Source organism: Dictyostelium purpureum (assembly GCF_000190715.1).
Source record: "Dictyostelium purpureum unplaced genomic scaffold DICPUscaffold_22, whole genome shotgun sequence".
Classification (NCBI taxonomy): domain Eukaryota; phylum Evosea; class Eumycetozoa; order Dictyosteliales; family Dictyosteliaceae; genus Dictyostelium; species Dictyostelium purpureum.
In genome coordinates, this window is record NW_003519359.1 from 10,127 (window position 1) to 37,889 (window position 27,763).

Genomic DNA, 27,763 nt, shown 5'->3' on the forward strand with positions numbered 1-27,763 from the left:
ATATACTTACAGACGTAAATTGACATAGATCATAATTGATAGTTTTGTCGTATGAGGTTAAAGTTATTGACAGAATGTTTTTGCCATTACAATTCATCTCGTTGATATAACATGTTTCACCTTTACATGTATTAACTGAAACATCGTCTTTGACTACTACACCAGAGTTGCAAACAGAGGCAACATTTGTACCATGAAGAAGATTGTTTTTAAGTTGTGATTCTTTTTTCTCTAATAGGAGTTTTTGGGGTTTATTGTTTTTGAACCATTCTTCTAAACCATCGTTTATTGGGTGTTCACCTAAGGTTAAACTTGCATCTCTTTCGGTAATAGATTTTTTATCTAATGTTTTATATTGGTGTTGGGTTTGATAGTTGTGTTTTTGTTGTTTTTGTTGTAACATTTCTATTCTTTGTTGTTGCAAAAATGTGCTTGGTGATAATAAAGGTGATGGTGTAAAATATGATGATTCTTCATTGTTTTCATTAGTTTCTTTAGTTGTATGTTTACGTGACTTTAATGAGTTTTTAAAAGAGCCGCTTTTAAGACTTCCTATAAAGTTACCAAATTGTGTAATTGCTGTTGATAAATCGCTATAATAATCACCGTGATAAAATATTCTATCTGAAATTTGTTGGAATAAGGTTGTATATTGTTTAGTTGTGCTATAGCTATTAAATGCATGTGAATCCATATCTAGTTTATCATCTTCTCTTTGATTGCTATATTTGTCATTTTTGCCATTATGGTATTTATTATTATTATTATTATTATTATTATTATTATTATTATTATTATTATTATTATTGCTATTGCTATTGGTACTATTTACTAGAATCGTTATATTATTAAATATTAACACTATTAATATTAATTTTATTATTAGTTTCATTTTAGTTTTTATATTGTTATTTATTTGTTTTATATTATAAAATAATTATTAGAAATATTTTATATTGGCTTTTTTTTAAAAAAACTATTATCTTTAAAATAATAGCTTTATTTTATCTGTAGTGTGCACGAAATTATTTTAAAATAAATAATGATAAAAATTTTCACTTTTTCTCTTTGTAAAAAAAAAAAAAAAAGAAACACACACAATATAAAAAATTAAAAAATAAAAAAATATTATTATTTTAGGTGATACAAAATTATTTGTTAGAATAAACAAAAATTTAACAAAGATAGTTATAACCCTCTGTACGAAATAATAACTGTAACCAGAGTTGTCTTATTTATTTAAAAAAAAAAAATAAAAAAAAAAATTAAATTTTTAAAAAATAAATTAAAAAAAAAATAAATTATTAAAAAATAAAAAAATAAAAAAAATAATAATAATTTTTAATATCTGAATAAAAAAAAAAAAAGATAAAATGAAATAAAATTTAATTAAAAATATTTGTAAAATATATATATTTTATGGGTTATGAAATTTAAATAAAATTAAAATTAAAATTTAATTTTATAAATAAATGGTATATTTTATTGAGGAAGTTGAGGCAATTGGCTAGGTAATTGTGGGGGTGAGTTTTGTTGGTGGAAATATTGATTATTATTATCTATTTGAAAAGAAACACCAAATAATTTGGGATTTGATTGTTGTTGTAATTGCTGTTGTTGTAATTGCTGTTGTTGATGGTCAATATTTAAATTCGTTGATAAAAGTACTGGTGAGTTTGAAAGTTGCACAGGGGAGGTGGATGGGTTCAAAGGTGGTGTAATTAAACGGTGACCATATTGACATTCAGTGTTGGTGCAGCCAGAGGGAGAGTTATAAAATTTACAAGGTTCCATAGTGAGATCGTGGGAAAAAGTACAGTTTGCACCTCTAACACAATTTCCAGTTTTAAAGAATTTGCATAGTTCAGTTGGTTTACGTATTTCAACTGGTCCTTCATGAAGAAAGGTACACTCTGTTCCTTTTTTACACATACCAATTTTGTAAAAAGAGCATATTGCTGGTAGGTTTTTAGATTTGGAAAAGTCGACATCTTGATAAAGTATGGTTTCTTCAAAGTTTACAGTGGTTGGATTGGTTTTTAATTTCTTTTCTTTTTTCTCTGAATTTGTTGTATCTAAATCTCTTTCTTTTTCTCTTTCTCTTTCTCTTTTAGCTTTTGGTTTTTGTTGTTTTTGTTGTTGTTGTTTTTGTTGTTGCTGTTGTTTTTGCTGTTGTTTTTGTTGTTGTTTTTGTTTTTGTTGTTGTTGTTGATGTTGATGTTGTTGATTTTGTTGTTTCATTTTCATTTTCATATTTTTCTTATTGATATCCTTTGATTCACCTGATTCTGATGATTGATATTCATTTTGTTGTTGTTGATGATTGCCTTGTACTGTTGTTGATTCATCATCAGAGTCTGGAAGAATAAGTGTATTTGTTTTTCTTTTTTTAATAAATGATGTCGTATCTGGTTGTTCAATGCTTATACCGTTACCACCATCGTCAATCATTAGTTCATCGTCATCGTCATCTTCTACATTGCTATCATCTTCTTCATTGCTTTCGTTCTCGCTATAATTTAAGTTATCTCTATTGGTAATTAATGGTTCATTATTAAATTGTTTTTGTGATTGTATTGGTTTTTCAATTTCCATTTTGTTTGGGTTTTCTTTTGGAATAGGATCATTTGAAATGTTAAGATTCGATCTATTGGGTGTTAATGTGGTAGTAGTAGGTATAGAGTTGTTGGGTTGGATTAATGGTAATGGTTTAAATGGACTTGGTGGTTTTTTTGTTATTTGTGGTGGTTGTTGCCAATTACCCATTAGTTTGGCACCAAGTGAAAGATTTTTGGATGTAGTGGTAGATGTTGATGCTGTCTTTTTAATAGTTGGTGGTAGTTGATAAATTTCAACATTTGGTCTCTTTAATGGATGATTAGATGGTGTTATGGTTGTAGTGCTTGGTGGTGTGGAGGTGGACGGAGTTGTTGAGGAGATTAATGGCAAGGGTTTTAATGGACTTTTTTTGATGATTGATGGTGATATGTTTGTCGTTGGTTGTGACACAATTGGTGGTGATGGGGTTGTTTCGGTGGGTGACTGTTTTGGTGATGAGGAAATTGGTGGTAATGGTGAAAATAAACTTTTTTTGATTGGTGGTGATGTTGGTTGTGGCGGTGTTTTTTGAATAGGGGGTGTTGGTAACACAGTTGTTGAGCTTTTTGTTGCTTCAGTTGCCGATGGTGTAGGTGATGCTGGGGCTTTTATTTATTAATGGTAATGGTAAAAATAGACTCTTTTTAGATATATTTGGTGTGGGTTGTGGTATTGGGTTTGTTGGTGTTGTTGAGTCCTGACCTGTTGCCATAACTGGTGCCGCGGTGATTTGCTTGCTATTAATATTATCTTGATTTTCGATTGCTTTTTTAATTAAATTATTATTATTATTAGCACTATTATTGTTATCAGCCATTAATAATGGTGGTGATGGTGATCTAGTATTTGATTGTAAAGAATCTGTTGTAATGGTTTGGGCATTATTTACACTTGATGAGGGTGTTGGTGATGGCGAGTTAATATCATTTGAGACCAAGCCAGGAGGTTTTGGGGGAGTAATTAGTGGTAATGGTGCAAATAAGCTTTTTTTTTTCTCTCCAGATTTATTGTTTTCATCTTGAGAGTTGGTGGCGGCTAGCATTGCAGAAATTGGAGAGGCTTCAATTTTTACTGGTTTTGAAGTTTTGTTTTTAACGGGAGTGCCTGTTGGTGATAAGGTGGTTATATTTGAAGATTCAACATTTTTAGAAGATTCTGTAGTGCTAGTTGTTGATGTTGTTGTGGAAGTAGTGGAGGTGGTTGGTTGGCCTATAAGTGGTAATGGTTTAAATAAATTTTTCTTTTCCAATCTGGGATCAACAGGTTTTGTATCAGTTTTTTGAGATGATGAGTTAAATTTTTGATGATATTGTTTAATTTTTTGAAAAAATATTTGGTTGTCCATTAATTGATCAGGGCTATTAATAACTGATAAAAAAACCTCTCTTTTTATTGGATCGGAGCTTAGTTCTTTTAATGCTTCATCATAGTTTTCGTTACTAGTTGAGGAAAAACCTTTTAATTTTTGTTGAATAATTTTTTCCTTTAATGCTTTTCTATATGGTACATGATCAATTAATGAGGCTTTCTTGAAAAGTGCTAAAATTGCTTGAATGACAACCATTGAAAAGCATTTACAAATCGATACCAGCTGTTGGTAGTCATTGAAAGCATTGTCAAACAAATGCAGGTTTGTGGGATTGGTTTGATTGGGTTCTATTGCTGGCCTATTCTTTAAGAGTGATAGTTGGTTTGAAAGCTGAGACTTTGGGTCATATAGATCTGAATATAATGGACTAATAATAGATGAGCACTGATTAAGGATTGGACGATAGTTTTTAGAGATTAATTTACACCATGTTTTTAAATACATTTCAATTTGGTCTTGTTTAGCTACTTTTATATTTGGTAATTTTGAACGAAGGATTTGCTTAACTTCAGAGTAGTTACTATCATGAGATAGTGCAAACTTTGTTAACGATTGGCAACTTGGAACAGAGATTAAACTATTATCATCGGCACTTAATTCAAATAATAGAACTTTTAGTGGAGTGAAAAATGGTGAGCTGGTATTTAAATAGTAGGAAATTTGACCATAGTTTAAAAGTACTTGAGCTTTTACTGGACCTGCATATCTGGTGCTACTAAGAATCGTTTTAAATATTTTTGAAATTTTAGGTAACCATTCGGTTGTGTTTGATCTTGCTAATAATCCCAAAGCTTTACATGCCGATACTTGAACTTGGTACACATTTTCCATTTTCCAAGGATCATTCTGTTCATCTTCAATGACTTCATAAACTTTATGGAATTGTAAACATTCTATTGATTTACTATAACATAAAGATTCAATGTTTTTATCATTGACAATATCTTTATTTTTTTAATAAAAAAAAAAATAGTTAATAAAAAATAAATAAAAAAAATTTAAATAAAAAAATAATAAAACGATACTCACTACCAGTTGGGCATGAAGCATACCCTAATGATAAAATACCAGCAGATTTTGAATGTGAAACTGGAGACTCAATTGCTTCAAGCCACCTTTTCATGCACATTGCTCTAATTTGGGAATTGGTTTGGGAAAGACGTGCATATGCTAATAAAATTGAGGAAATAACATCGATTGACGAGTTTGGTGACATAAAATACTTTTCAAAGAGAGCTAGCAAGAGCGATTGATAAACTGGGTATCTTCTCCCTATTCTACTAAGAGAATGAAAACAAACCTTCTTTGTATATTGATAGTTTTCACTTTTAAATTCTAAAATTCTTGCTAAAAATTTGATACTTGGAGTAACCAATGATTCATCTTGACACCCTATAACACCTATACCTTTAATAGAATATCTAATAACCGTTTTACTATTTAAAAATTGAATTAGTATTGTATTCTATTTTTTTTTATTTTTTTTTATTGTATTTTAATACTAACCTGTATAATAATGGATTGTTAATCATATCCAATAATAAATTTAATATTTTTATTTTTGTTGAATTGGTACAAAATGGTGAAGTAGTTAACTCTACGATACTTTGGACACCGACTTTGACAATTCTATATTCATTTTATTTAAAAAGTATTGTAGTTTAAATATATTTTAAATTTATTGTATGAATATTATTGTTATTCGAGAGATTATTTATTTGTATGGTTATTTATTTTATTTAGTTTTTTTTTTTTTTTTTTTATTTTTTTTTTTTTTTTTTCAAATAATTTAAATAAATCATTATAAAAAAAAAAGATATTAATATTAATATTATAATAAAAAAAAGAAATGTTTTTCAAAGTTAGAATAAATCTCAAAATTTTTAATAAAAAAAAAAAAAAAACAAATTTACAAATTAAAACAAAAATTATAATTTACAAAAAAAAAATTGTTTTTGTTTCAATTTTATCTTTTTTTTTCTTTTTTTTCTTTTTTAAAAAACTTTCTATTTTGTTCTTTTTTTTCTTATATCACATTATTTATGTGAATATGAATAAAAAATAAATATTAAGTCTATATGTTTAAATATATAAAAAACTAACTTATATAGTTTAAATATATAAAAAAGAAAACTCTTTTTTTTTTTGTAAATATAATTATTTTAAACACAAAATAAAAACACACCACATCACACAAATATTTAATCGAAAATTGATTCATGCCTGTAATCTTGGTGAGATGTTTCAATTAATGAGAAACATGCATTAAGTGCTTCATTATATTCCTCTTTTCTTTTTATTTGAATTTGAAATAATTGGTCTTGTTGGAGTTGTAATTGTTGTTGTAAAGCTGAGTTATTATTATCATTATTACTATTACCATTAGCGCTATTACTATTATTATTATTATTATTATTATTATTATTTATATTAGGTGATGTTATTGTTTGTAATGGTTTTTGCTGTGATTGTTGTTGTGTTATAAATTGCATAATTACTATTTTTATTTTACTAAAAATATTGACAAACACAACAATTATTAGAATGAATAAACAAAAATAGAATAAAATAAAATAACCAAAAAAAAAAAAAACAAAATAGGTCTTCAAAGATGGTGAGAAAATTATGAATAAAAAATAGAGATGTGATAAATTTAAAAAAGAAAAAAAATAAAAAAAAATTTAATTTTTTTTAAAAAAAAATAAAAAAAAAAAAATTTTTAAAAAAATAAAAAATTATTTTAAAAAAAAAAAAAGTTTTTAATAACAAAAAAAAAAAAAAATACACACACCAGATATTAAATATTTATTGTTATTAAAAAAACTGTACTTTTATATTTATTAATATTTATATTTATATTTATATTTATTTATTTATTTATAATAACAATATAATAGTATTTGTTTAAATAATTTTTTGTGTATATATATATTTCAAATCACCACATACATTGATTCTGTCCTATAAATAAATAAATTTATTTATTTATTTATTTATAGAAATTTAATCAAAATATATAGATAGATAAACAAATAAATATATAAAATAGTTTTGTATTATAATTTATTATTTATATATATATATATGTAAATTTAATATCTCTTTTTTTGTTTATAATTTTTTTTTTTTGTTGTGTATTAGTAAAAGAAGTATAAATATATAATATAGTTTAAATTATTTTTTTTTAAATAAAAAAATAATTAATAAAAGAAGAATGACATATAGTGATAGTAATGGCAAGGTATCACCACCCCATCCATCAAATGCAGAGTTAAAGAAACAACTGTTAGAATCATTACAATGTCTAGATGAAAAGTCTTTAACCTTAAAAATTAAATTGGACCATATCAATAAAATGGTAGAACTTAAGAAATTTATACCAGACTTATCAAAAATAGATTTAAATGAATATACCATATTTAAAAAGTATACCTTTACCTATTATTTTATAAAATTTACAAAGTATTTAATGTTAATATAATTTTTTTTTAAATCAAGTTTAAGACAATTTATTGCACTGCCACCAAAAACAATTAGAACAGCAGGTTTAAGAGCAATTAGATATTATTTAAGCAATTCACAATCAATCAAAGATTTATTAGAATTAAAAGTACACTTTTTTATTACACGTTCATTAGAACGTGATAAACACAGTGAATCAGAAAGAATTCAAGCATTAAAGATTATTAGAACCATTATGGAAATTGATTGTTCATTAATGCCACATTGTTTTGTTAAAGCATTGGTAGCTTTATCTGAAAATCAAGAGGATGGATTTTGTAGAGTTAGCTTAGAGTGCCTAACTGAAATTTCAATTCGTAATCCACAAATCTCATCTCATTGTGGTGGTATTAGAACTATTTTCGATGCTGTTTTAGATCCATTCTATCAAGGTATCCAAGAATCACTTTTAATTTGTATATTATATTTATTATCTGATAAAAATACAAGATGTTATATTAGACCAAAATCTGATTTAGAGGTAACTATTTTATTTTTTAATTTTATAGTTATTTTAAACTTCATACTAATAATTAATTTATTATTATAATATTCTAGATTATTTTATCACCATTAACAAATTCATTTAATATTGGTATTAAAGTTAAAGGTGGAAACAAAGAAAAAGAAAAGGAAAAAGAAAAAGAAGATGAAATCGCAATGAAGAGATGGACTGCTAGCTCAAAAGCTGTTTTAACTTTAATTAAAAGTTGGATTGGATTGATTTCATTAACATCTGATGATCAAGGATTAAAATCAATAGTTGATTCATTAAGAATGCCTCAAATTGAATTACAGGTAAATATTTTTTTTAAAATTATATTATATAAAATATAATATTAATTTTCAATTGTTTTTTTTTATTATTAAAAGGAAAAAGGTTTAGATTCAATTTTTGAAATTTTTAGAGTACAATTACCAAAAAGTATTTCCGAAACATTTGGACCACAGAAACCAACCCAAACATTCAATTTTGGTTCAGAAACACTTCAAGATTTACCAAGTCGTACAAGATCATTAAGACATAATTTATTAAACAACTATTTATCAGTACTATTAATTGCATTCATTAATAATGGTCTCATTGAAGGTTTAGTATATTTAGGCAATTATGTCAATAGAGATGGTATTGAATCTGAAAAAGAGCGTTCAAGAAACATCTCATTAAAGAGTACTGTTTTATTAGCAGAGCTATTACACATGTCAAATCAATTGCTTCCCACCTCACAATGTGCCAAACTTCAAACCCTTCCATCATTAGTTAATAGTGCAATCTCATTTAGATTAGATCCACGTTTAAGATCATCCTCAAATACCATGGTAACAAATCTTCACAGCTATTCACACAATAAATCAACTACTACTCTTATGGATAGCACATTAGCCATTGGTTTAACTGGTGCCAACAAGTGGCGTCGTATTAAAGGTCAGGATCGTCGTTTAGATAAAGTTGATGATGTCAAAATGAAAATGGATTGGCATATGGATGAAGCACAGTTTCAACAAAAGATTAAAGATACTCAAGTATTGGTAACTAAGGATTTTCAAAAGTGGAATTGGGAACTTATGTTTGAACTTTTAGAAGGTCCATTAAATAACCCACAACACTTGGCAGGTACTCTTAAGACCAAATTCATTAAAAGAATGCTTAGTTTCCTTCGTCCAAATAAAAAACTTTTTTCCACCATGGCCTGGACTACTGAAAATCTCAAATATGTCCGTACTGCCTGTGTTTGCTTGGAAGTATTAATCGCTCATGAAATTGGTTTTGATTTCTTAAAGGATAATAAAACCATCATACAAATTGCAGATATGTTAAAGCTCGAGTTGGATTTCTCAACTGGTAAAATCAAAGAAAATGATAAACAAAACAGCAATCGTCTTTTAAATCCAGAAAAAGTTTTAAAAACTATGTCAAGAGAATATTTTACCATGTTGGGTACTCTCAGTAGTAATTTATTGGGTTTGGAAATTTTGGCAAGAAATAACATTTTCGATTACATCAAGCCATTAGCAGAATTACCAGGTCGTGATGATTTATCACATCTTATTATGACCAGTTTAGATTATAATGTTAACGGGGCATCTAGAACCATTCTCCAAAAGATTCTTACTTCAAACAGTCGTGTTGTACGTTATTTAGCCACCAAATATCTTCGTTTCCTTTTAAGATCTGGTGTACAAGATTTTTCAAATTGGGGTATCGAGCTATTGGTTCAACAATTAAATGATACTGATACCAAAGTATCTGGTCTCTCATTGAATGTACTTGATGAAGCATGTGACGATCAATTATGTTTAGAGGAATTAATCGACTTGAAGCCAAATCTTTTGAAGCTTGGTAAACAAGGTAAAAGTTTATTACTTAGATTCCTTTCAAGTCCAAAAGGTTTGGAAAGTCTTTTACAAAACAACAACTTTGTCGAACAAGAAGAACAACTTTGGATCAACAGTGAAAATGCAGCATATGTCATCGCAATGGAAAGTGCAGTTTCAGAAGCCCTTTCACCCTCAGTTTGGCGTTTCAAAGAGGCTCCAGATGGAAGCTCCCACTAGCGGTGTATATTTACCACCACACTTTTTTGGAGAATTAGCTAAAACTGAAAAGGGTTGTCAAATCATTAAAAAATCTGATAACTTTAATCGTTTCATTCAGGTCCTTAATGATCCATCTGCTAAACAATTAGATAAAAGAGCAGCATTAATTGCAATTGGTCATATTGGTTCAAGCCAAGATGGTTTTTCAGCTTTCATTAAACAAGACTCCAACAACTCAATTATCAGTCTCTTAATTGATATCTCTGAAAAGTCACCATGTCTCTCTCTTCGTAGCACTTGTTTCTATGCATTGGGTATGATCTCTTGTATCGAAGAAGCACAACCAATTTTCAACCAATTCGGTTGGGAAAGTCCTCAAGATTTAAACTCACGTATTCTCTTACCAAAAGATTTTAAAAAGAGTTTATTCCTCACTGTACCAACATATGACTATTTAGGCTCTTGGGCTGATCACTCATTCGAAACTTTACCAGCAAATTATTTCAACGATCCAATTAAAAATGAAATCATTACTTTTGTAGGTAACCTTTCATCTCACATCACTGCTGAAGGTGCTTCTAAAAATTTAAAACGTTTAAAGGTCAAATATCCTGATCATTTTGCCTCTGGTGAAATGTTACATGCCGTCTTAAATCTTTTAAATACCTTTAAATATAGATTAGGTGCAAGAAGATTTATTTATGATTTATTCGATATTGCAATTTTTTCAAGTTTAGAACCTTATCACGATTTATAAATGAATAATTTTTTTTCAACTCCAAATTAAATATAATAATAATTACAGCAACAAAAAGCAACACTTCAACAACAATAATAATAAATAACTTTATAATATTGTATTTTATAAAAAACCAAAAAATAAAATTCTTTGTATTTTAATATTAAAAATAAATAAATTTTTTCCTTTAAATAAAAATACTTAAAGAGTAATAAATGTAACTATAGTTAAAAAAGTTTTCGAAATATTCTTTAAATACAAAAAACCATTAGGGTAAATTTATTTGTTTTTTTTTTTTTTTTTGTTTTTGTTTTTGTTTTATAACTATTTTAAATAAAATTTTTATTATCTTTTAAATTTTTAAATTTTTTAATCTAATGAGAATCTGAAGAAGTCATTTAATAATAAATATGAACCTTGATTTGGAAGAAGATTGAAAACTTGAACATATTTTAATGGTTTTGGTTCACCATCAATCTGAAAAAAAAAAAAAAAATTAGTCTCTATCCATAAACTTTTATTTTTATTCAAAATAAACCTACAACTAAAGTACCAGTAATTGTAACTAAAACACCTGGTTGGAAGTTTGGAATGATGGTTGGTTGTGAATCAATTGATTGGATTTTTCTTTCAACTTTTTGGAATGGAAGTTCCTGTATATTTTTATGAATACTGTTAGAGTAAAGTTGATAATATAAAGTAGTTTTTTAAAAAACAGAAATATACATACATTAATATAGGTACAGATGGCTTGTTGACCTTGGAATACTTTGCCCTTTTAATTGATAAGAGTTTAAAAATAAAATAAGTAAAAAAGTCATACTATAAATAAATGAAGAGATGTATACTTACTTCCCAAGTTAAAATACTTTGTGGTTGCTATATTAAATATAAATAATTAGATTATATTAGTAATCACGCTGTTTGGCCCAATAATATGCTTTGGGGTATTGCTTTTCGAAATATTTTTAAAAATCCAATATATTTATACAGAGAAAATCCCCTTTTTTCTTTCTTTCCTAAATAAAAATAATCTACAGCTCCTTGAACAATAAACCAAATAAACATATACCTACATAAATGGTATTTAAGGAAGAACGATTGTTATCGAAAATACGGTAATAATGTTCAGCAAAAGCTTTACCTGTTTTTTAAAAAGTATAAAGATTTGATAGAATTAGAATTTTTACATTGACAAAATATACTATTCCAATGAAAATTACCAACTGAGACTGGATCCATTTCTATAATTTATTTATAATATTTTAGTTAAATAATAAAAAATGATGAAAAAAAAAAAAAAAAATTAAAATAAAAAAAAATTTTAAAAAAATTTTTTAAAAATTAAAAAAATTAAAAATAAAAAAAAATTGAAAACAAATATATATATTATTATTTATATAATTTAGGATATATCATCTTTTCCCAAACTGAAGATACTATTTGAATGGACTTCACGTTAAAAAAAACATAAAAAAAAAATAATCACTATTTTATTTTAAATAAATCATTTTTTTCAAAATCACTATTTTTTGTAAAAATTAAAATATAATATGTGACATTTTGAAAAATACACAAAAAGAAAGAAATTTAAAAAAAAAAAAATTTATACATAAAAAAAAGATTCGGAGCGAAACTAAATGAAAATTTAAATTAAATTTATTGTATAAAAATCCCCAACCATCAACAGTATTTAAGGATCCACCAGTTTTATAAGTTAAAACTCCAGTGGACAGTCATATCGAAGTAATTTGGAAGATTTAGACGATTTGGTTAGTGCTATATTATTTAAGCATAGTTTTCTAAAATTTAAAAAAATAAAAAAAGATAGTTTTTGATCAAAAGAGAAAATAATATTTTTAATAAAAAAATAATTTATAAATTGTTCTAAACCCTTCTAATAGAATTAAATACTTTAATGTATTTAGATTTGCAGATTTGTTTATTTTTTAAATTTTTTATTTTTTATTTTTTATGTAGGGAAAAATTAACACATATTTGTTTTGTTTTATGGTGGTTTTTGTTTGTTGTTGTTTTTGTTGTTGTTGTTGTTAATTTGGAATCCATTATATTAATATCATTATCTTTATTTTCTAAATATTTGAATTATCAAAACCATTTAAAAGTTGAAGATGTATATATTAATTATGTGTGTTAAAAAAAATTTAAAAAAAAAAAACAATTGTAATATCTCAAATAACAATAATTAAATTATTTTAAAGATAAAAATAATTGTTTTTAAAAATAAATGATCACCTAAACATTTTTTTGTGGTATTTTCTATTAATGGAAATAATAAATATACTTTAACACAAATGTTTCATCCCTACAAATTAAATCTTTTTTTATAAAATAAAACCATTAGTATTTATAATTATTTATAATAAAGTGATATTAAAAGGCTTTCATTAATAAAAAATCCTGTTTGGTGTTATATTGGTGATATAATAAAATTTAATTCTTTAGAAGCAGTGTGGACTGTGAGAACGAAAAAAAAATATTAAAAAAGTAAAAAAACGTAATTTCTAAATTAAAATCAAAAAAAAATATAAGATTAAATTTCAGCTTTCAAATAATAATTGAAAAACTGTAAACAAAAAAATAAAAAAAATAAATAAAAAAATAAAATAAAACTTTTTTAAAAAAAAAAAACAAAAATAGTATAATGATACTATAGCGTTATATGCCCTTTAAAAAAAAATGAGGAAATTTAAATGGAATAAAAAAAAATAAAAAAAATTATATAAATTAAATTTTGATAATATACAAAAATAAAAAAATAAATAAATTTTTTTTTTTTTTTTTTTATTTAAATTTTTTTATTATTTTTTTTTTTTTTTTTATTTTTTATTTTTTTTTTTTTGAAATTTACAAAGATAAATTTTTTTTTTTTATTTCATTTTATTTTTTAAATAGACACGAGAGTTTTTAAATAAAATATATATATAATGGTAAGATACATATATTATAAAAAATATGGTAAATAATAATAAAAAATCATTTAAAATTTTTATTTTAATAAATATTACCCTAATAAATATCAATATAAAATTATAAAAAAGAAAAGAAAAAAAAAAAGATAAAATATTTTATTTCTTTGGATAAAATTTTATGAAAAATATCTTTTAATTTTCAAAAAAAATTTTTTTTATAAATTTATATAATAATAATTATAATAATAATAATAATAATAATAATAATGATCATCATAATAATAATATATTAAATAACTAAAGTTAGCCATATAAATTTTATATTATAAATATATAAATTAAATAAAACCATATACTAATTAATTAAATTATATTAATAGGAAAATTTAGCAGATTATTTAGGTTTTGACCATGTTACTTTTTGGGTTGGTAACGCTTTACAAAGTGCCGTTTATTATAATGCAAGATTTGGTTTTGAAAATGTTGCCTACAGTGGTTTAGAAACTGGTAACCGTGAGTATGCTACCCACGTTGTTCGTCAAAATGAAATTATTATGGCCTTCACCTCACCATTAACTGGTGACAATAAAGATTATGCTGATCACATGATGAGACATGGTGATGGTGTCAAAGATATTGCTTTCAGAGTTAAAGACGTCAAATTTATTTATGATGAAGCAGTCAAGAATGGTGCTAAATCAGTCAAAGAACCACACCAAATTAAAGACGAACATGGTACTGTCACTTTAGCTACCATCATGGGTCCATATGGTGAAACAACTCACACCTTCATCGATAGAAGCCAATACAAAGGTGCTCATTTACCAGGTTTCTCATATAAAGTTACTTCAGATCCATTATCTAAAATTACCGAACCAGTTGGTCTCAACATTGTTGACCACGTTGTAAGTAACCATGCCGATCAACAAATGACTCCAGTTGTTGAATGGTACGAAAAAGTATTAAAGTTCCACCGTTTCTGGTCTGTTGATGACAAAACCATCCACACTGAATACTCATCATTAAGATCAATTGTCGTTTCAGATAGCAGTGAAAAAGTTAAATTACCAATCAATGAACCAGCCAATGGTATCAGAAAGAGTCAAATTCAAGAATACGTCGATTTCTACAATGGTGCTGGTGTCCAACACATTGCCCTTAAAACTGACAACATTATCGATTCAATCATTCGTTTAAGACAACGTGGTGTTCAATTTTTAACTGTTCCAAAAACTTATTATGTTTCACTTAGAGAAAAATTAGCCCATGCCCCAATTACTGTCAAAGAAGATTTAGATAAATTAGAAGAACTCCACATCCTCATCGATTATGATGATAAAGGTTATCTCTTACAAATCTTTACCAACAATGTTGAAGATAAACCAACCGTTTTCTTTGAAATTATCCAAAGAAACAACCATCAAGGTTTCGGTGCTGGTAACTTCAAAGCTCTTTTCGAAGCCATTGAACGTCAACAAGCTGAACGTGGTAACCTCTAAATTTTTTATTAGGGTTTATTCAATTATTCACCATATTTATCTACATCTTGTATCATCAACATTATATTAACAAATTTTGTTGAAATCCCCAAAAAAAAAAAAAAAAAAAACTATAAAACTTTTTAAATAAAAAAAAAATAGAAAAAAAAAAATCATCTTTATTTTTTTTTTTAAATATATTTATTAATATATTTATTTTTTAAAATAATTATTTAACTCTTTTTGTTATTGTTATTATTATAATAAAGTTAAAACTATATAGCAAAAAATCCTGCATTTATTTTCAACACTAGACAGTTCATTACATTCTAATTGCGGTGCCCAAAATTAATAAAAAAAAAAAAAAATAATTTTTATAAAAATTTTTTTTGAATTTTAATTGAATTTTTTTTATTTATTGGTTTTTATAGAGTTTGATTTTTTGGAAACCTTCTTTGACCTAAATAAGCACTCCTATTAATAATGTCCCACTTCAAATAATTATTTTTCTAAAATTTAAAAAAAATAATGAATATTTTTAAGTTCTTAGAAAATGTATTATAAAATTATTACATTTAAAAAAATGATTCTTTTAAAAAAATAAAAAATGGGATTTTTTTTAAACAAAGAAATACATACATTTTTTTAAAAAAAAAAAACTATTTAAAAACAAAAAAAAAATATTTCAATCAAATAAAATTATAAAAATCAAATAAACTAAATCAAATAATTAATCAAATAAAAATGGAAGCTATTAATAATAACAATAAGGGTGATAATAAAGTTTGGTACGTCACTGGTGGGTATATTTTTTATTATTTTTATTTATTTTTATTTTAAAATTAATTTTTTTTAAAAAATAATTAAGGTACAAGCACCGGCATTGGATTGGATTTAATAGAATTATTATTAAATAATGGTAATAGGGTAACAGCTATTACACGTTACCCAGATCAAACTATTGATGAGTTAAAGAAAAAGGATACAAAGAATTTAGAAAAGTTATTGGCAATTAAAACCGATATCACAAATGATGAAAGTGTAAAAGAAAGTGTAAAGAAAACCATTGAAGTACACGGTAGAATAGATGTAGTTGTAAATAATAGTGGATATGGTTTTATAGGTGCCGTAGAGGAATTATCAGCTGATGATATCCAAAAGATTTATGCAGTAAATGTATTTGGTGTTTATAATGTAATTAGACACACAGCCCCATATCTTAGAGAACAACGTTCTGGTTTAGTATTAAATATTTCATCATATTGTGGATACTCAACTATTGGTGGCAAATATTCAGCATACGAATCGACCAAGCATGCCATTAATGGTATTTCAAATTCACTTCAAAAAGAATTAGAACCATTCAATGTATCTGTAGTTTTAATTGGGTTGGGCGGTATCCGTACAAGTTTTTCAAGTGGTGGTAACTTTGCATCAACCAAAAATCCAATCGAAGAATACAAGACCAATGAACTTGTTGAGATGATTAAAAAGTATTCACCATTTGCCAAAGGTGATCCAATTAAAGTTGCCCAAACATTATACAACCTCTCAAATACAACTGGTAAATTACCCTCATCATTGGATTTAGGTTCAGATTCCTATCAAATTGCTAAAGCAACTTATGAAACAAGATTAAAAGAACTAGAAGAAAATCGTGAATTAACTTTTTCCACCGATATTTAAACATAAAAAAAAAAAATAAACTATTTTTTATCTCCAATTTTCTTTTTTATTTTTTTTACATTTAAATGTATATAATAAATTTTTTATTTATTTAATGATGTTTTTTGGTACAGTTTGGTGTAACTTTCCATGCGAGTTCATAGTTTGGATCGCAAGCATCTGGGAAGATTTCTCTATTGGTTACATCTTCTAAAATACCACCAATAATAACTGGTGGAACATAGCCATTTTGTAAACCATTACCAAAAGCAGCTAAAAAGTTTGAATCAATAAGAATTTGGCCCAAGCATTTGTCACAATACATGGTTTCAATTGATGTAGCATAAACAATTGTTGAAAATTTGTTCCACCTATAAAGAAAAAAAATTAATTTATAAATATGGGTCGAAAATTCTTTTTATAAAATTAAATAATTTACATTGCAGCAGATTGACACATTGGACAAGATTCACCAGTGGTATAAAGAGTATAGTTTGAATAGTTTGTAATACCAAATAATTTTGAACAGTTATGCATAACTACCATTTCACCATGAAGAGTCTAGAAAGGAATATAATTTTTTGTTAATATTTTCCATTTTAAAATCAGGAATATATTATACTACATACTGGATCGTTATATTGATGGCTTTCATTAACACCATAGCAAACGGTTGTACCATTTTTATGAACAATTGATGAACCGAACCAGGCATTTTTAGCTTTGGTATAGTCAATTAATTCTTGCATTTTGGTTTCATGTAAAACTCTTTCCTTGTGGCTTAGATGATGTTTAAGTGGGACCTGTTAATATTAATAAATATTTTTTAGTGTAATTACTTTACAACTATTATTTAATTATAAAAAACATACTGGAACATCCTCTGGCATTGGATATCTTTTATTTAGGCATGCTTTGTTTTTACATGATAAAACAGTTGCAACCATAAAAATAGTGAATAATAAAACAACAGTCTTTAAAGACATTTTATATAGTTTACAAAATATAATTAAAAAATATATTTTCGATTTTATTTAAACAAACAAAAAAAGGTAAAAAAAAAATAGTTTGTTTGTATCATTTTTTTAGAAGGTAAATAAAATTAAAAAAAAAAAAATTAAAAAAAAATAAAAAAAAATTTATTAATAAAAAAAAAATAGTTCAAATAATAATATATATTAGATTTTTAAAATTAAAATTTGCTCAAACGAAAGGAAAAATATTTTTTATCGTTTGTAAAACCAATCAAATTCGTTTTTTTTTAAATAATTAATTTTTTATTGGCCCATGATTATTGAAATTTCAAACGATAAGGAAATTTTTTGAATTTAACCCTAGGAATATAGGAATGATTATAAAAAAAAAATACAAAAAAAAAAAAAAAATATAATAATATTGTTTAACTACAATGCTTTATTTTGGTTTTTAAAAATTATTTTCCTTAAAATATTCTTTAATTTTTTTATAAAATTGTATATTTGTTTTTTTTAAATATTTTGAATGGTTCTTTAAAATGTAATCGATGATACCCATATATGATGGATTTGATATCAAAGTATTATAAAACATTTTATATGTTGTAATATCGACCAATTTTTCTTGCCCACTAAAACTATAGCTATTTGCATTTAATAATAAATCACATATTATATCGATTCTATTAGTTTCAATACTTTGTTTTAAAATTGTTTTAAAATTAAAATTAAACTGATCCAACAATTGAATTTGATAGATATTTATAATTTGTATAATATTTTTTTTTATATCATTTGTAATTTCTATTTTTTTGATAGGTATGTTTTTATTGTTATTATTATTATTATTATTATTATTATTATTATTATTATTATTATTATTATTATTATTGGTTGTTGAAAAATCTTCTAAAGGTTTCATTGCTTCTGGAATCGATAATCTATTATTAATTAATAAAATTAATAAATTTAAATGCCCAGACCCAAGTTTTAATATATAGTTTATATCTTCTTTGTAACTTGCAAAACGTTTATCATTGGAAGGAGAGGAAGTAGGGCTAAAGGTTTCTTCAACATCAGATTGCAATGGTGCAAATATAGATGCCGGTTCTAAACTAATGTTATTTTGGTTATTATGATTGTTGCTGCTGCTGTTGTTGTTGGTAGAATTAGCTCCATCTTTTTTTTCACATTGAAATGGTACGATTGATAGTTGATTTATTAACTTTAATAATATTTTTTCAAACGATTTGTTGAAAATGGAATCAAATGAAAATACTTCGGGAGATAAATATTTTGCAATATCGTAGCCATGATAGTTATATGATCTTTTAGAGTCGTAACGGTATTGTCTTGTATTAGTTCCATATACAATTACATCCATTATATTTTTTTTTGACATTATATACTCGCTTAGCTTTACAGACCTAAGATGTAAATAGTAAAAAATGTGGAATGCTTGGATTTTGATCACAACTGAATGTTCTTTAAATAAACGATTTACTCTTGAAACAACTTCAAAGTTTACCTCCATAGATTGCAATAGTCTTTTGTAGAGATGGTCAAATACCGGATGAATCAAGACAATGGTGCTCTTTGGTAGGTAGAATAAAAGGAATTCTATCAATTGAAGAATTTTAAAATAACCATACTTTAAGATATATGGGACTTTTCTAAATTGATCTGCTTTATAAGAATGCTTCCCAGCTTCATAGACGAAATAGTGCATATCTGGATTTTTTAAAATTATTGATTGAATATTTTTTGGGTCTAAATGATTGTGATCAAAATAATATTTTATTTCTTTTTCCTGTTGTAGCTGTTGTTGATTATTTAGTATTTTTTTACAATGTGGTACACTGTAACTTTCTAAACTATAGTACAAAAATAACTGAACTGATGCTGATGGGAAGTGATTGAAATTAATTTCTAACCTTTTGTCTTCAATTTCTTCAGCTGAAAGATTTTTTAATAAAATTTTTATAAAATGGAAAAACAATGTTTCTGAAAAACTTTTATAACCACTTTCGTTTAAATATTTTAATAGTCTGATTGTTTTTTCAAATTTTAAATTGCTACCACAACCTATTTGAGAACTGTTATTGTTATTATTATTATTATTATTATTATTATTATTATTATTATTATTATTATTATTATTATTATTATTATTATTATTATTAATATTATTATTAATGTTATTTTTATCATTATTATTATTATTGTTTGAATATGATTTTATTAATAAGCTTAAAAAATCAGTACTATATATATCAATTTTTATACCCATTGAATCTATATATTTTAATGTGGGTAAATCAAATTCTGCTAAGCTTTTATAAAATAAAAATGTGTAGATGTTTTTTTTAGGTAATGATGGAATTAAAAGTTCTGTTGAGGCGATTAAATTAATATTTCCAATTGGTAAATAACTTGCTGAAATATTTGATTTTGATATTTGATTTTGGGAAATTAGTTCTAATAGTGTTTTGTAATTTTTAAATTCTTTAATACCAAATGAACCTGTATAGCCAATTATTGATTTTGGAATATTGGGTAATCTGACGATTTCATGCATTGTTTCTGAAGTTGGGCAGTTGACAATTAAAAATTCAAACACTTGGTCCCAATGCTTAAAGGGAATTTGGTTTTCAGTTGATTCTTTTGAAAAGTAGGATTTGATAAATTGAATAATTCTTGGTTGGTTTGCTAATAAAATATCTTTATTTTTTTCATAATCAAAATAGTTGAAATATATATTTTTTAACTCGAAAGGTTGCTGCCCTTTTACAGAGAATAGGTATTTTAGGTATTTTAGGCCATTTAAACTAAAAACGGTAAATGTGTACTGGTAAACCTTGTAACTACTGATGTTTTCTAAAATTTCATCATATTCAAACATGTATTCTAAAAATAATCTCTCTGATTTAGTAGTGATGACTAGTATTTTCTTTAATTGTTTCATTTGCTCCTCCATTGGATATTTTGAATTTCTAATTATTGAGTTAATTTTATTTAATCTTTCTATGGTTGGGGAGCAATCATCATTGCTGGTAAAATCTCTTTGAAGTTTAATTATTTCAAGAGCCAAAGTTGTATCTTTAAAACAATTTAAAATATGATTGCTATTACTATTATTTTTATTATTATTAAAAAAAATATAATTGTTATTACTATTATTATTATTATTATTATTATTATTATTATTATTATTATTATTATTATTATTATTGTTATTATTATTATCATTATCTTTTTTTTTTTTATAATAACAAATGTCGTGGTTTAATGTATTGATTGCAAAATCTTCCTCAGAGCATAGTATAAATATTTGTTGTATATAAAAAATTAAAGTATCATACTCTATTTCTCTAAGGGATTCGATAATATTTTCAGAAAACCAATTAATATTTGTTTTTGTTACAAGATCCATTTCAAATAACTTTTTTTTGATTTCTAAAGATTTTATTGTTCTATAACATAAATAGTCAATTTTGTTTCTATTATTTATTGGTTCTGTTGAATTATTATTATAAAGCTGATCATCTGATAGTATAAACTGTAACATTTCGTCCAGGTGCGCTGTATTCTGAGAGGCCCAATAAAGTGAATCTTGTTTTAATTTTTCTTGAAATTCTAAATCAATTGGTTTATTTAATTGATGCTCTTGGTATTTTGATAAAAGGTGTTTTAAAACTTGGGGAGATGAAAATAAAATTGAATTCTTTATTATCTCGATGGTTATTGGATTCTGATCCATATTTGTATTACTTAAGGCTATTTGTAGGGCCTCATGGTTATTACTTTCAACCAAAACGCTTATTAAATTAGTTATATTTTTTATTTGGTTCTCTTTTTTCTTTAAAAACTGGTCAATAATTGTAATATTGTTGCATTTTTTGAAAAAATCTAATATTGATCCTTTATCTATGAAAATATATTGATCGCTCTTTAGTTTATCACCCAATAATTCCATTTGAGAATTCTCCACAAACCATTTTAAAGAGCAAATATTTTTGAAAGTTATTCTATTACCAACATAATATTTTGAGGGTATACTATATTCTATTGGCATTGTTTTTAAAACTTCAAAAATTAATTCAAATAAAAATCTATTGTGAAAGACTTTCCAAAATAGAATTTCGAATGATAAAGAATAATTATCTGATTGTTCTATCATTTTATTATTATAGTATTATTTATAGTTATTTAGAATATACTATTATTATTATTACTATTTAATTGTATCTATGATAAATAAATTTATGTGAACAGAAATAAAAAATAAAAATTATAATCATAAAAAATACAAAAAAATTAAAAATAAATTTAAAAAAAAATAAATTAAAAAAAATTAAATTAAAAACCAAATGGGGTTAATAAATATTAAGTTGTGTGTTTATTGCAACTGTAAAAATAATTTTATATGAGAAAAAAAACATAATAACCAAAAAAAGAAAAGAGTGAGTTAAATTTAAATAAATAATAAAATAAATTAATAATATAAATTTATTTTTTAAAAATTTTTTTTTTTTTTTGATTAATATGGTACCATATTATTATTATTTTAAATTATTAAATAAGGTTTAAAAATATTGAAATTGAAATAATTAAAAAAACTAAATAACTGAGATGAATGGAATTGAAATTTGATATTGAATTACTTCCTCTAAAATTACATGTACATTGAGTTATGTTATAATTTGCACAAACTTCAAATTTCATATCGGAACAAGTGGTTATCTCTGGAATGAAATGGCAGGACCCGGTAGTGTTAGAAGGTGTTGGTGTTGGAGTTAGTGTTGGTGTTGGTGTTGGTGTTGGTGTTTCTGATGGTGATGGTGTGGTTCCATTGATTAATCCTTCACACCAAACACAACATGCCCCTGAACTCATACATTCGTATGCAGTTTTACCAATACAAAATGAGTTATCTCCTTGATCGTCTGATGATGATGATGATTCTTGAGAATTGCATTCTTTGAAATTTACCAACAATATTAATAGAATAAAAAATAATAAAATCTTCATTCTTTTATTTTTTTTTTAAAAAAACATATAAAATATGTTACTTTTATTTAATTGTTTTATAATATTATTTAAATGATACAAAAAGATAAAATAATTATATGTACAAGAAAAAAAAACAATATTTAATATTTAATATACACACACAAACACATAAAAAAAAAAAATGAAAAAATAAAAAAATTAAATTAAAAAAAATAAATATAAAAAAATAACCCCCAATTGGATTTATAAAAGGTATTAAACTATAATAATGTAAAACTGACGAGGGTATATGAGTGATTGTGAGTTGATTACTGATAATTGTAAATATGTTATTGCAATATTGATATTTATAATTAAATTATTATTGTTGTGATTTTGGAAATTCTAAAATTAGCCCAATTGGATTTTGATGTCTTGATTTATCATATTTTGCTCTAAATCTTAACCCTGTATGATCAAATCTTCGGTTTAAATCTTTAAAATAATCTTTTCTATTTTTAATTCTCTATTATTGTAATTACCATGATTAGCTATTAATGTTTTATTTATTATATTAATATAAATAATGTATACTTACATAATAATGCTTTAGTTCAATAAAAATACCAAAAACTATCCACAATAAAACACCAACTGATAAACATACGATTGAACCAATTGTTATGAAATTTGAATTGATGTACCATAATAATAAAGAAACCAGAACACAAATGGCACCACCAACAGAAAAGGCAACAATCAATCTATTGAATAAAGAGTCAGTGTGGGATTTCAAAGAGTTGATTTCACTTTTAATTTGCAAAAAGTCAGATGATGAAAAACAATGTGATAATTCTCTTGGGTATTTGGCATTCAATGTAAGAGTACCATCTTTATTATTTACAATTACTAGTACCACTTTATTGTGTGCTTTAATGACACCTGGTTGAATCGTTTTGTAATCTACTACATCACTTTCATCGTCACTATAACTGCTATCAATATCAATACTATATTCATTATTGTTGTTGATGTTGTTATTGTTAATATTATTGCTTTTTTTTGTTGATTTATCGTTGGGTGTAGTGACTCCTTCTATCTTTTCTATATGACTTGTAAAATGATCATAATCATCAATTGGTATTTCAATTTCTTGAAATTCTTCTGAATTATAATCCTGTGACCTCTTTAATTCTTTGGCAGTGGTTTCTTCTTGATTATTTTTGTTACTGTTATAGTTGATGTTTGGGATTTGAAAACTGGTCATTATTATATTATTATTTTACAAAAAAAAAAAAAAATAAAAAAAAATTACATTTAAAAAAAAATCTTTAAAAATAAGACCTATTAAAAAGATAAAATAATATAAACAATATAAATAATATAAAGAATACAAATAATATAAATATATACAATATGAATGTTTAATAAAACTACAAATAACCAATTAAAAAGTTTTCGAATTTAAATATATAATTACAATAATAAAACAAAACAAAACAAAAAAAAATAAAAATAAAAAAAACAATAAAAATAAAAAAAGAAAAAAAAAATTATTATAATTTATTTTAATATATCCATTTCATAACGTAAACAATAGAAAATGTCAAAAATGATACATTATTTTAAATATATATTGCGGAGTGTGTTTAAAAAAAAAAAACAAAAAAAAAAGTTTTTTAAAATTAATTTTTTTTTTTTTTATTTTATTTTTTTTTTAATTATTTTTTAGGTTAATAAATATTTGTTTATTATAAAAATTAATCATAAATAAAAATAACGTGGACATGTTTATCAAAAATGTGTGAAATTAAAAATGATTTACATTAATTTGGTGTGGTTAGTTACGCATTAAAATAAAACCAACATAACAGTATTAAATGGTAATGTGGAGTGGGTTTGTATTGATACCAAGGAAAATTATTTGGCCTTCATATACAAGGTAAAATATATTAATATTAATTAAATTAGTATAATTTTATTTTAATATTAATTAATATAATTTTAATTAATATAATTTTAATTAAAATATATTAATTATCAAAATAATTTTTTAAGAAAAAACTAACATAATTTTATTTGGTTGAAGCTCTAAGTATCATAATTTTTAAATTATAAACAAAAATAAATAAATAAAAACAGATTTATAATAATTAATTTAAAAAAATAACTTATTTATTTTTTTATTTTTTATTTTTATTTATTGTTTGAATTTTTTTAAATATGTTCGAAAAGAGGGTCACTACTTTAGCGTTGCTTGATACTAGCATATTAGTTTACCACTATACTTTGGGTCAACATTGAACTTCGTCTTGAACCTTTTTTTTTTCTTTACATTCTCTATTACCCAATTATAACTTTAGAGAATTCTTCTTTATATATATTATATTTAATTTAATTTATTAAATTCTTTTTTTATTTTTTTTTTTTATTTTTTTTTTCTTTACCCATAATAGTGCAATAATAAAATTTTATTAAAATTTTAATAATTATTAAATTTCCTTTTTTAAAAACCAGGATTAACCCATTTTAAAATGATTATAAATATAATGTTTTTAACTTTTATCATAACTCAAAGTTTCATCTTAGAGTAAAAAAAAATAGTAAGTATTTAATAAAATACAAAAAAAATATCTTTATTTACATTTTAATAATAAAATACACACAAGTAATGTTCCCACACCAGTAAAAATTAAACAATATGTGTGTTATATGCTCTAATATTTTTATATTTTTTCATTTACCCCCTTTTATTTTCAAAAACAATTAATCAATGGATTATTATTATTATTATTTTTTCATAAAAACCCACACAACACACAATATAATTTCAAATTTGACTATTCGTAAAAAATTTGTAAAATATTTTATTTAAATAAATTCATTAATGTATAACTGTATATTATATATAGTAGTTACATTAAATAATTTTTAATTGGAATAATTTACAAATAATTAAATCCTCATTCTTAATATATATTTTTTTTAAAATTTTTTTTTCTTTTTTTTTTTTTTTAATAATAATAATAATTTAATCATATAATATTTTTTTTTTAAATTTTATATAATTTATTTGTAATAATAAAACACAATACATTAAATAATAAAATAATAAAATAATAAAATAATAATTATAAAAACATTAAATTTATTTTTTTCTTATTTTATTAATATTTTTTTTTATTTTTCGACCCACCCTTCTTTTTTACTATTTATATAAATAATAATTGTACCATTACAAATAAAAGATAATATAAAAAAATGAGATTATTATTAATAGCACTAATCTTAGTGCTATTTAATATTAATACAATTTATGGGCATATGGGTTTTGTATTCCCTCCACCCAGATATCCCTGCAGTAAATATGATATCAGAGGATGTCATATAACCAAAAGATGTAAAGCATCAGATTGCGACGATTCCCGTAGAATGTAGGTTTTAATATTATATTATAAAACTTATCTATTATCATATACTAATTTAAATTTTAAAAGTTATTTCGATGTTTCAAGAAGCAATGTATTCACTATCTATCAAAGTTTAGATTTCAAAGGCCAATATAAGTATAAACTAGATATGGTTGTAGATGATAAAATATATGGAATACATAGTTTTGATGCATTTTATTCGGATGGAGAATCCCTTATAACATTACCAGCATTTGGTGAAAGATTACCAGAGTTAGATTTTACATCAAGAACAAAAGCAACCCTTCAACTCTCCTTAGAAGGTGGAAACAAATACCACTCTGAAACATTTTATTCCTGTGTAGATTTAATATTATTTGACTCAACCTATATAAATGACTGCGAGGATAATGGCGGTCATTCTGGTCATCACTCTGGCCATACCGGTCATCATTCTGGACACCATACAACTTCAAGTGGTTGGAGTTCTGGTGCCATCGGTGGTAGTGGTGAAAATAGTGGCCATCATACTGGACACCACACCGGACACCATACATCATCAAGCTCTGGTTCCACCAGTGGTAGTGGTGAAAATAGTGGCCATCATACTGGACACCATACTGGACACCATACATCATCAAGCTCTGGTTCCACCAGTGGTAGTGGTGAAAATAGTGGCCATCATACCGGACACCATACTGGACACCATACATCATCAAGTTCTGGTTCCACCAGTGGTAGTGGCGAAAATAGTGGTCATCATACTGGACACCATACTGGACACCATACATCCTCAAGCGGTTCGAGCACTGGTGATAGTGGCGAAAATAGTGGTCATCATACTGGACATCATACTGGACACCATACAACAGCAAGTGGTTCGAGCACTGGAAATAGTGGAGGCAATAGTATCTCTTCATCCAGTGGTCATTCATCAGGTCATTCATCTGGTCACTCATCATCAAGCGGTTCATCTGGTCCATCATCAAGTGGTAGTTCATCAGGTCACTCATCAGGCCATGCATCAGGTCACTCATTAAGTGGCTCTTCCTCATCAAGTGGTGGTCATTCGTCAGGTCACTCATCTGGCCATTCATCAGGCCCATCTTCAAGTGGCTCATCTTCAAGCGGAGGTAGTTCCTCATCTGGTAATTCATCATCTGGTGGTTCTACTGGAGGAAATAGCGGATCATCAAGCGGCGGTGCTACTGGAGGAAACAGTGGTTCATCATCTGGTGCAACTGGAGGAAATAGCGCTGGTGCAACTGGCGGTAATAGCGCTGGTGCAACTGGAGGTAATAGTGCAGGTGCTACTGGTGGCAATAGTGCAGGTGTAACTGCTGGTGCAACTGGAGGAAATAGTGCTGGTGCTACTGCCGGTGCAACTGGTGGAAATAGTGCTGGAGCAACTGCTGGAGCAACTGGTGGAAATAGTGCCGGTGCAACTGGTGGCAATAGTGCCGGTGCAACTTCAGGAGCAACTGGTGGTAATAGTGCCGGTGCAACTGGTGGTAATAGTGCTGGTGCAACTGCAGGCGCAACTGGTGGCAATAGTGCTGGTGCAAC

At 25.3% G+C, this 27,763-nt stretch overlaps 12 protein-coding genes across 12 annotated transcripts in view; 4 read left to right on the forward strand and 8 right to left on the reverse strand.

The window, feature by feature from the left end:
- Positions 1-1,184, reverse strand: part of DICPUDRAFT_96631 (uncharacterized protein) — a 2,580-nt gene extending 1,396 nt beyond the window's left edge. The window contains exon 1 of the mRNA XM_003284265.1: positions 7-1,184. Within this exon, the coding sequence (XP_003284313.1) occupies positions 7-892 (886 nt within the window). The 5' untranslated portion in view covers positions 893-1,184. The remainder of the gene's footprint in view (positions 1-6) is intronic.
- A 298-nt stretch (positions 1,185-1,482) lies between these two features.
- On the reverse strand, positions 1,483-5,606 carry DICPUDRAFT_75248 (uncharacterized protein; the record flags this gene model as incomplete). The annotated part of the gene is made up of 4 exons (XM_003284266.1): positions 1,483-3,203; positions 3,238-4,911; positions 4,997-5,403; positions 5,587-5,606. 4 exons carry the CDS (start codon positions 5,604-5,606, stop codon positions 1,483-1,485), a joined length of 3,822 nt encoding a protein of 1,273 aa, XP_003284314.1.
- A 562-nt stretch (positions 5,607-6,168) lies between these two features.
- On the reverse strand, positions 6,169-6,459 carry DICPUDRAFT_148054 (uncharacterized protein; the record flags this gene model as incomplete). The annotated part of the gene is made up of 1 exon (XM_003284267.1): positions 6,169-6,459. One exon carries the CDS (start codon positions 6,457-6,459, stop codon positions 6,169-6,171), a length of 291 nt encoding a protein of 96 aa, XP_003284315.1.
- Positions 6,460-7,181: 722 nt separating this feature from the next.
- On the forward strand, positions 7,182-10,938 carry DICPUDRAFT_96632 (cytosolic regulator of adenylyl cyclase; the record flags this gene model as incomplete). The annotated part of the gene is made up of 5 exons (XM_003284235.1): positions 7,182-7,429; positions 7,466-7,949; positions 8,027-8,266; positions 8,342-9,953; positions 10,063-10,938. The coding sequence occupies 5 exons, from the start codon at positions 7,182-7,184 to the stop codon at positions 10,761-10,763; spliced, it is 3,285 nt and encodes a 1,094-aa protein (XP_003284283.1). The 3' UTR covers positions 10,764-10,938.
- A 176-nt stretch (positions 10,939-11,114) lies between these two features.
- On the reverse strand, positions 11,115-11,890 carry DICPUDRAFT_27457 (uncharacterized protein; the record flags this gene model as incomplete). The annotated part of the gene is made up of 5 exons (XM_003284268.1): positions 11,115-11,222; positions 11,288-11,398; positions 11,476-11,520; positions 11,598-11,624; positions 11,822-11,890. Coding segments are annotated over 5 exons (360 nt in total), but the record flags the coding sequence as incomplete, so codon positions are not given.
- Positions 11,891-13,638: 1,748 nt separating this feature from the next.
- DICPUDRAFT_91266 (uncharacterized protein) lies at positions 13,639-15,383 on the forward strand. The gene is made up of 2 exons (XM_003284236.1): positions 13,639-13,696; positions 14,059-15,383. The coding sequence occupies exons 1-2, from the start codon at positions 13,694-13,696 to the stop codon at positions 15,175-15,177; spliced, it is 1,122 nt and encodes a 373-aa protein (XP_003284284.1). The 5' UTR covers positions 13,639-13,693; the 3' UTR covers positions 15,178-15,383.
- A 517-nt stretch (positions 15,384-15,900) lies between these two features.
- DICPUDRAFT_75252 (uncharacterized protein) lies at positions 15,901-16,842 on the forward strand (the record flags this gene model as incomplete). The annotated part of the gene is made up of 2 exons (XM_003284237.1): positions 15,901-15,928; positions 16,025-16,842. 2 exons carry the CDS (start codon positions 15,901-15,903, stop codon positions 16,840-16,842), a joined length of 846 nt encoding a protein of 281 aa, XP_003284285.1.
- Positions 16,843-16,933: 91 nt separating this feature from the next.
- DICPUDRAFT_86189 (uncharacterized protein) lies at positions 16,934-17,807 on the reverse strand (the record flags this gene model as incomplete). The annotated part of the gene is made up of 4 exons (XM_003284269.1): positions 16,934-17,192; positions 17,261-17,382; positions 17,451-17,624; positions 17,694-17,807. 4 exons carry the CDS (start codon positions 17,805-17,807, stop codon positions 16,934-16,936), a joined length of 669 nt encoding a protein of 222 aa, XP_003284317.1.
- A 3,541-nt stretch (positions 17,808-21,348) lies between these two features.
- Positions 21,349-21,975, reverse strand: DICPUDRAFT_27447 (uncharacterized protein; the record flags this gene model as incomplete). Its single annotated transcript, XM_003284270.1, has 1 exon — positions 21,349-21,975. A coding segment is annotated over one exon (627 nt), but the record flags the coding sequence as incomplete, so codon positions are not given.
- A 395-nt stretch (positions 21,976-22,370) lies between these two features.
- DICPUDRAFT_75255 (uncharacterized protein) lies at positions 22,371-22,826 on the reverse strand (the record flags this gene model as incomplete). Its single annotated transcript, XM_003284271.1, has 1 exon — positions 22,371-22,826. One exon carries the CDS (start codon positions 22,824-22,826, stop codon positions 22,371-22,373), a length of 456 nt encoding a protein of 151 aa, XP_003284319.1.
- Positions 22,827-23,169: 343 nt separating this feature from the next.
- Positions 23,170-24,054, reverse strand: DICPUDRAFT_148062 (uncharacterized protein; the record flags this gene model as incomplete). Its single annotated transcript, XM_003284272.1, has 2 exons — positions 23,170-23,313; positions 23,386-24,054. The coding sequence occupies 2 exons, from the start codon at positions 24,052-24,054 to the stop codon at positions 23,170-23,172; spliced, it is 813 nt and encodes a 270-aa protein (XP_003284320.1).
- A 2,011-nt stretch (positions 24,055-26,065) lies between these two features.
- DICPUDRAFT_71601 (uncharacterized protein) lies at positions 26,066-26,454 on the forward strand (the record flags this gene model as incomplete). The annotated part of the gene is made up of 2 exons (XM_003284238.1): positions 26,066-26,221; positions 26,285-26,454. Coding segments are annotated over exons 1-2 (160 nt in total), but the record flags the coding sequence as incomplete, so codon positions are not given.
- Between the last annotated feature and the right edge of the window lie 1,309 nt (positions 26,455-27,763).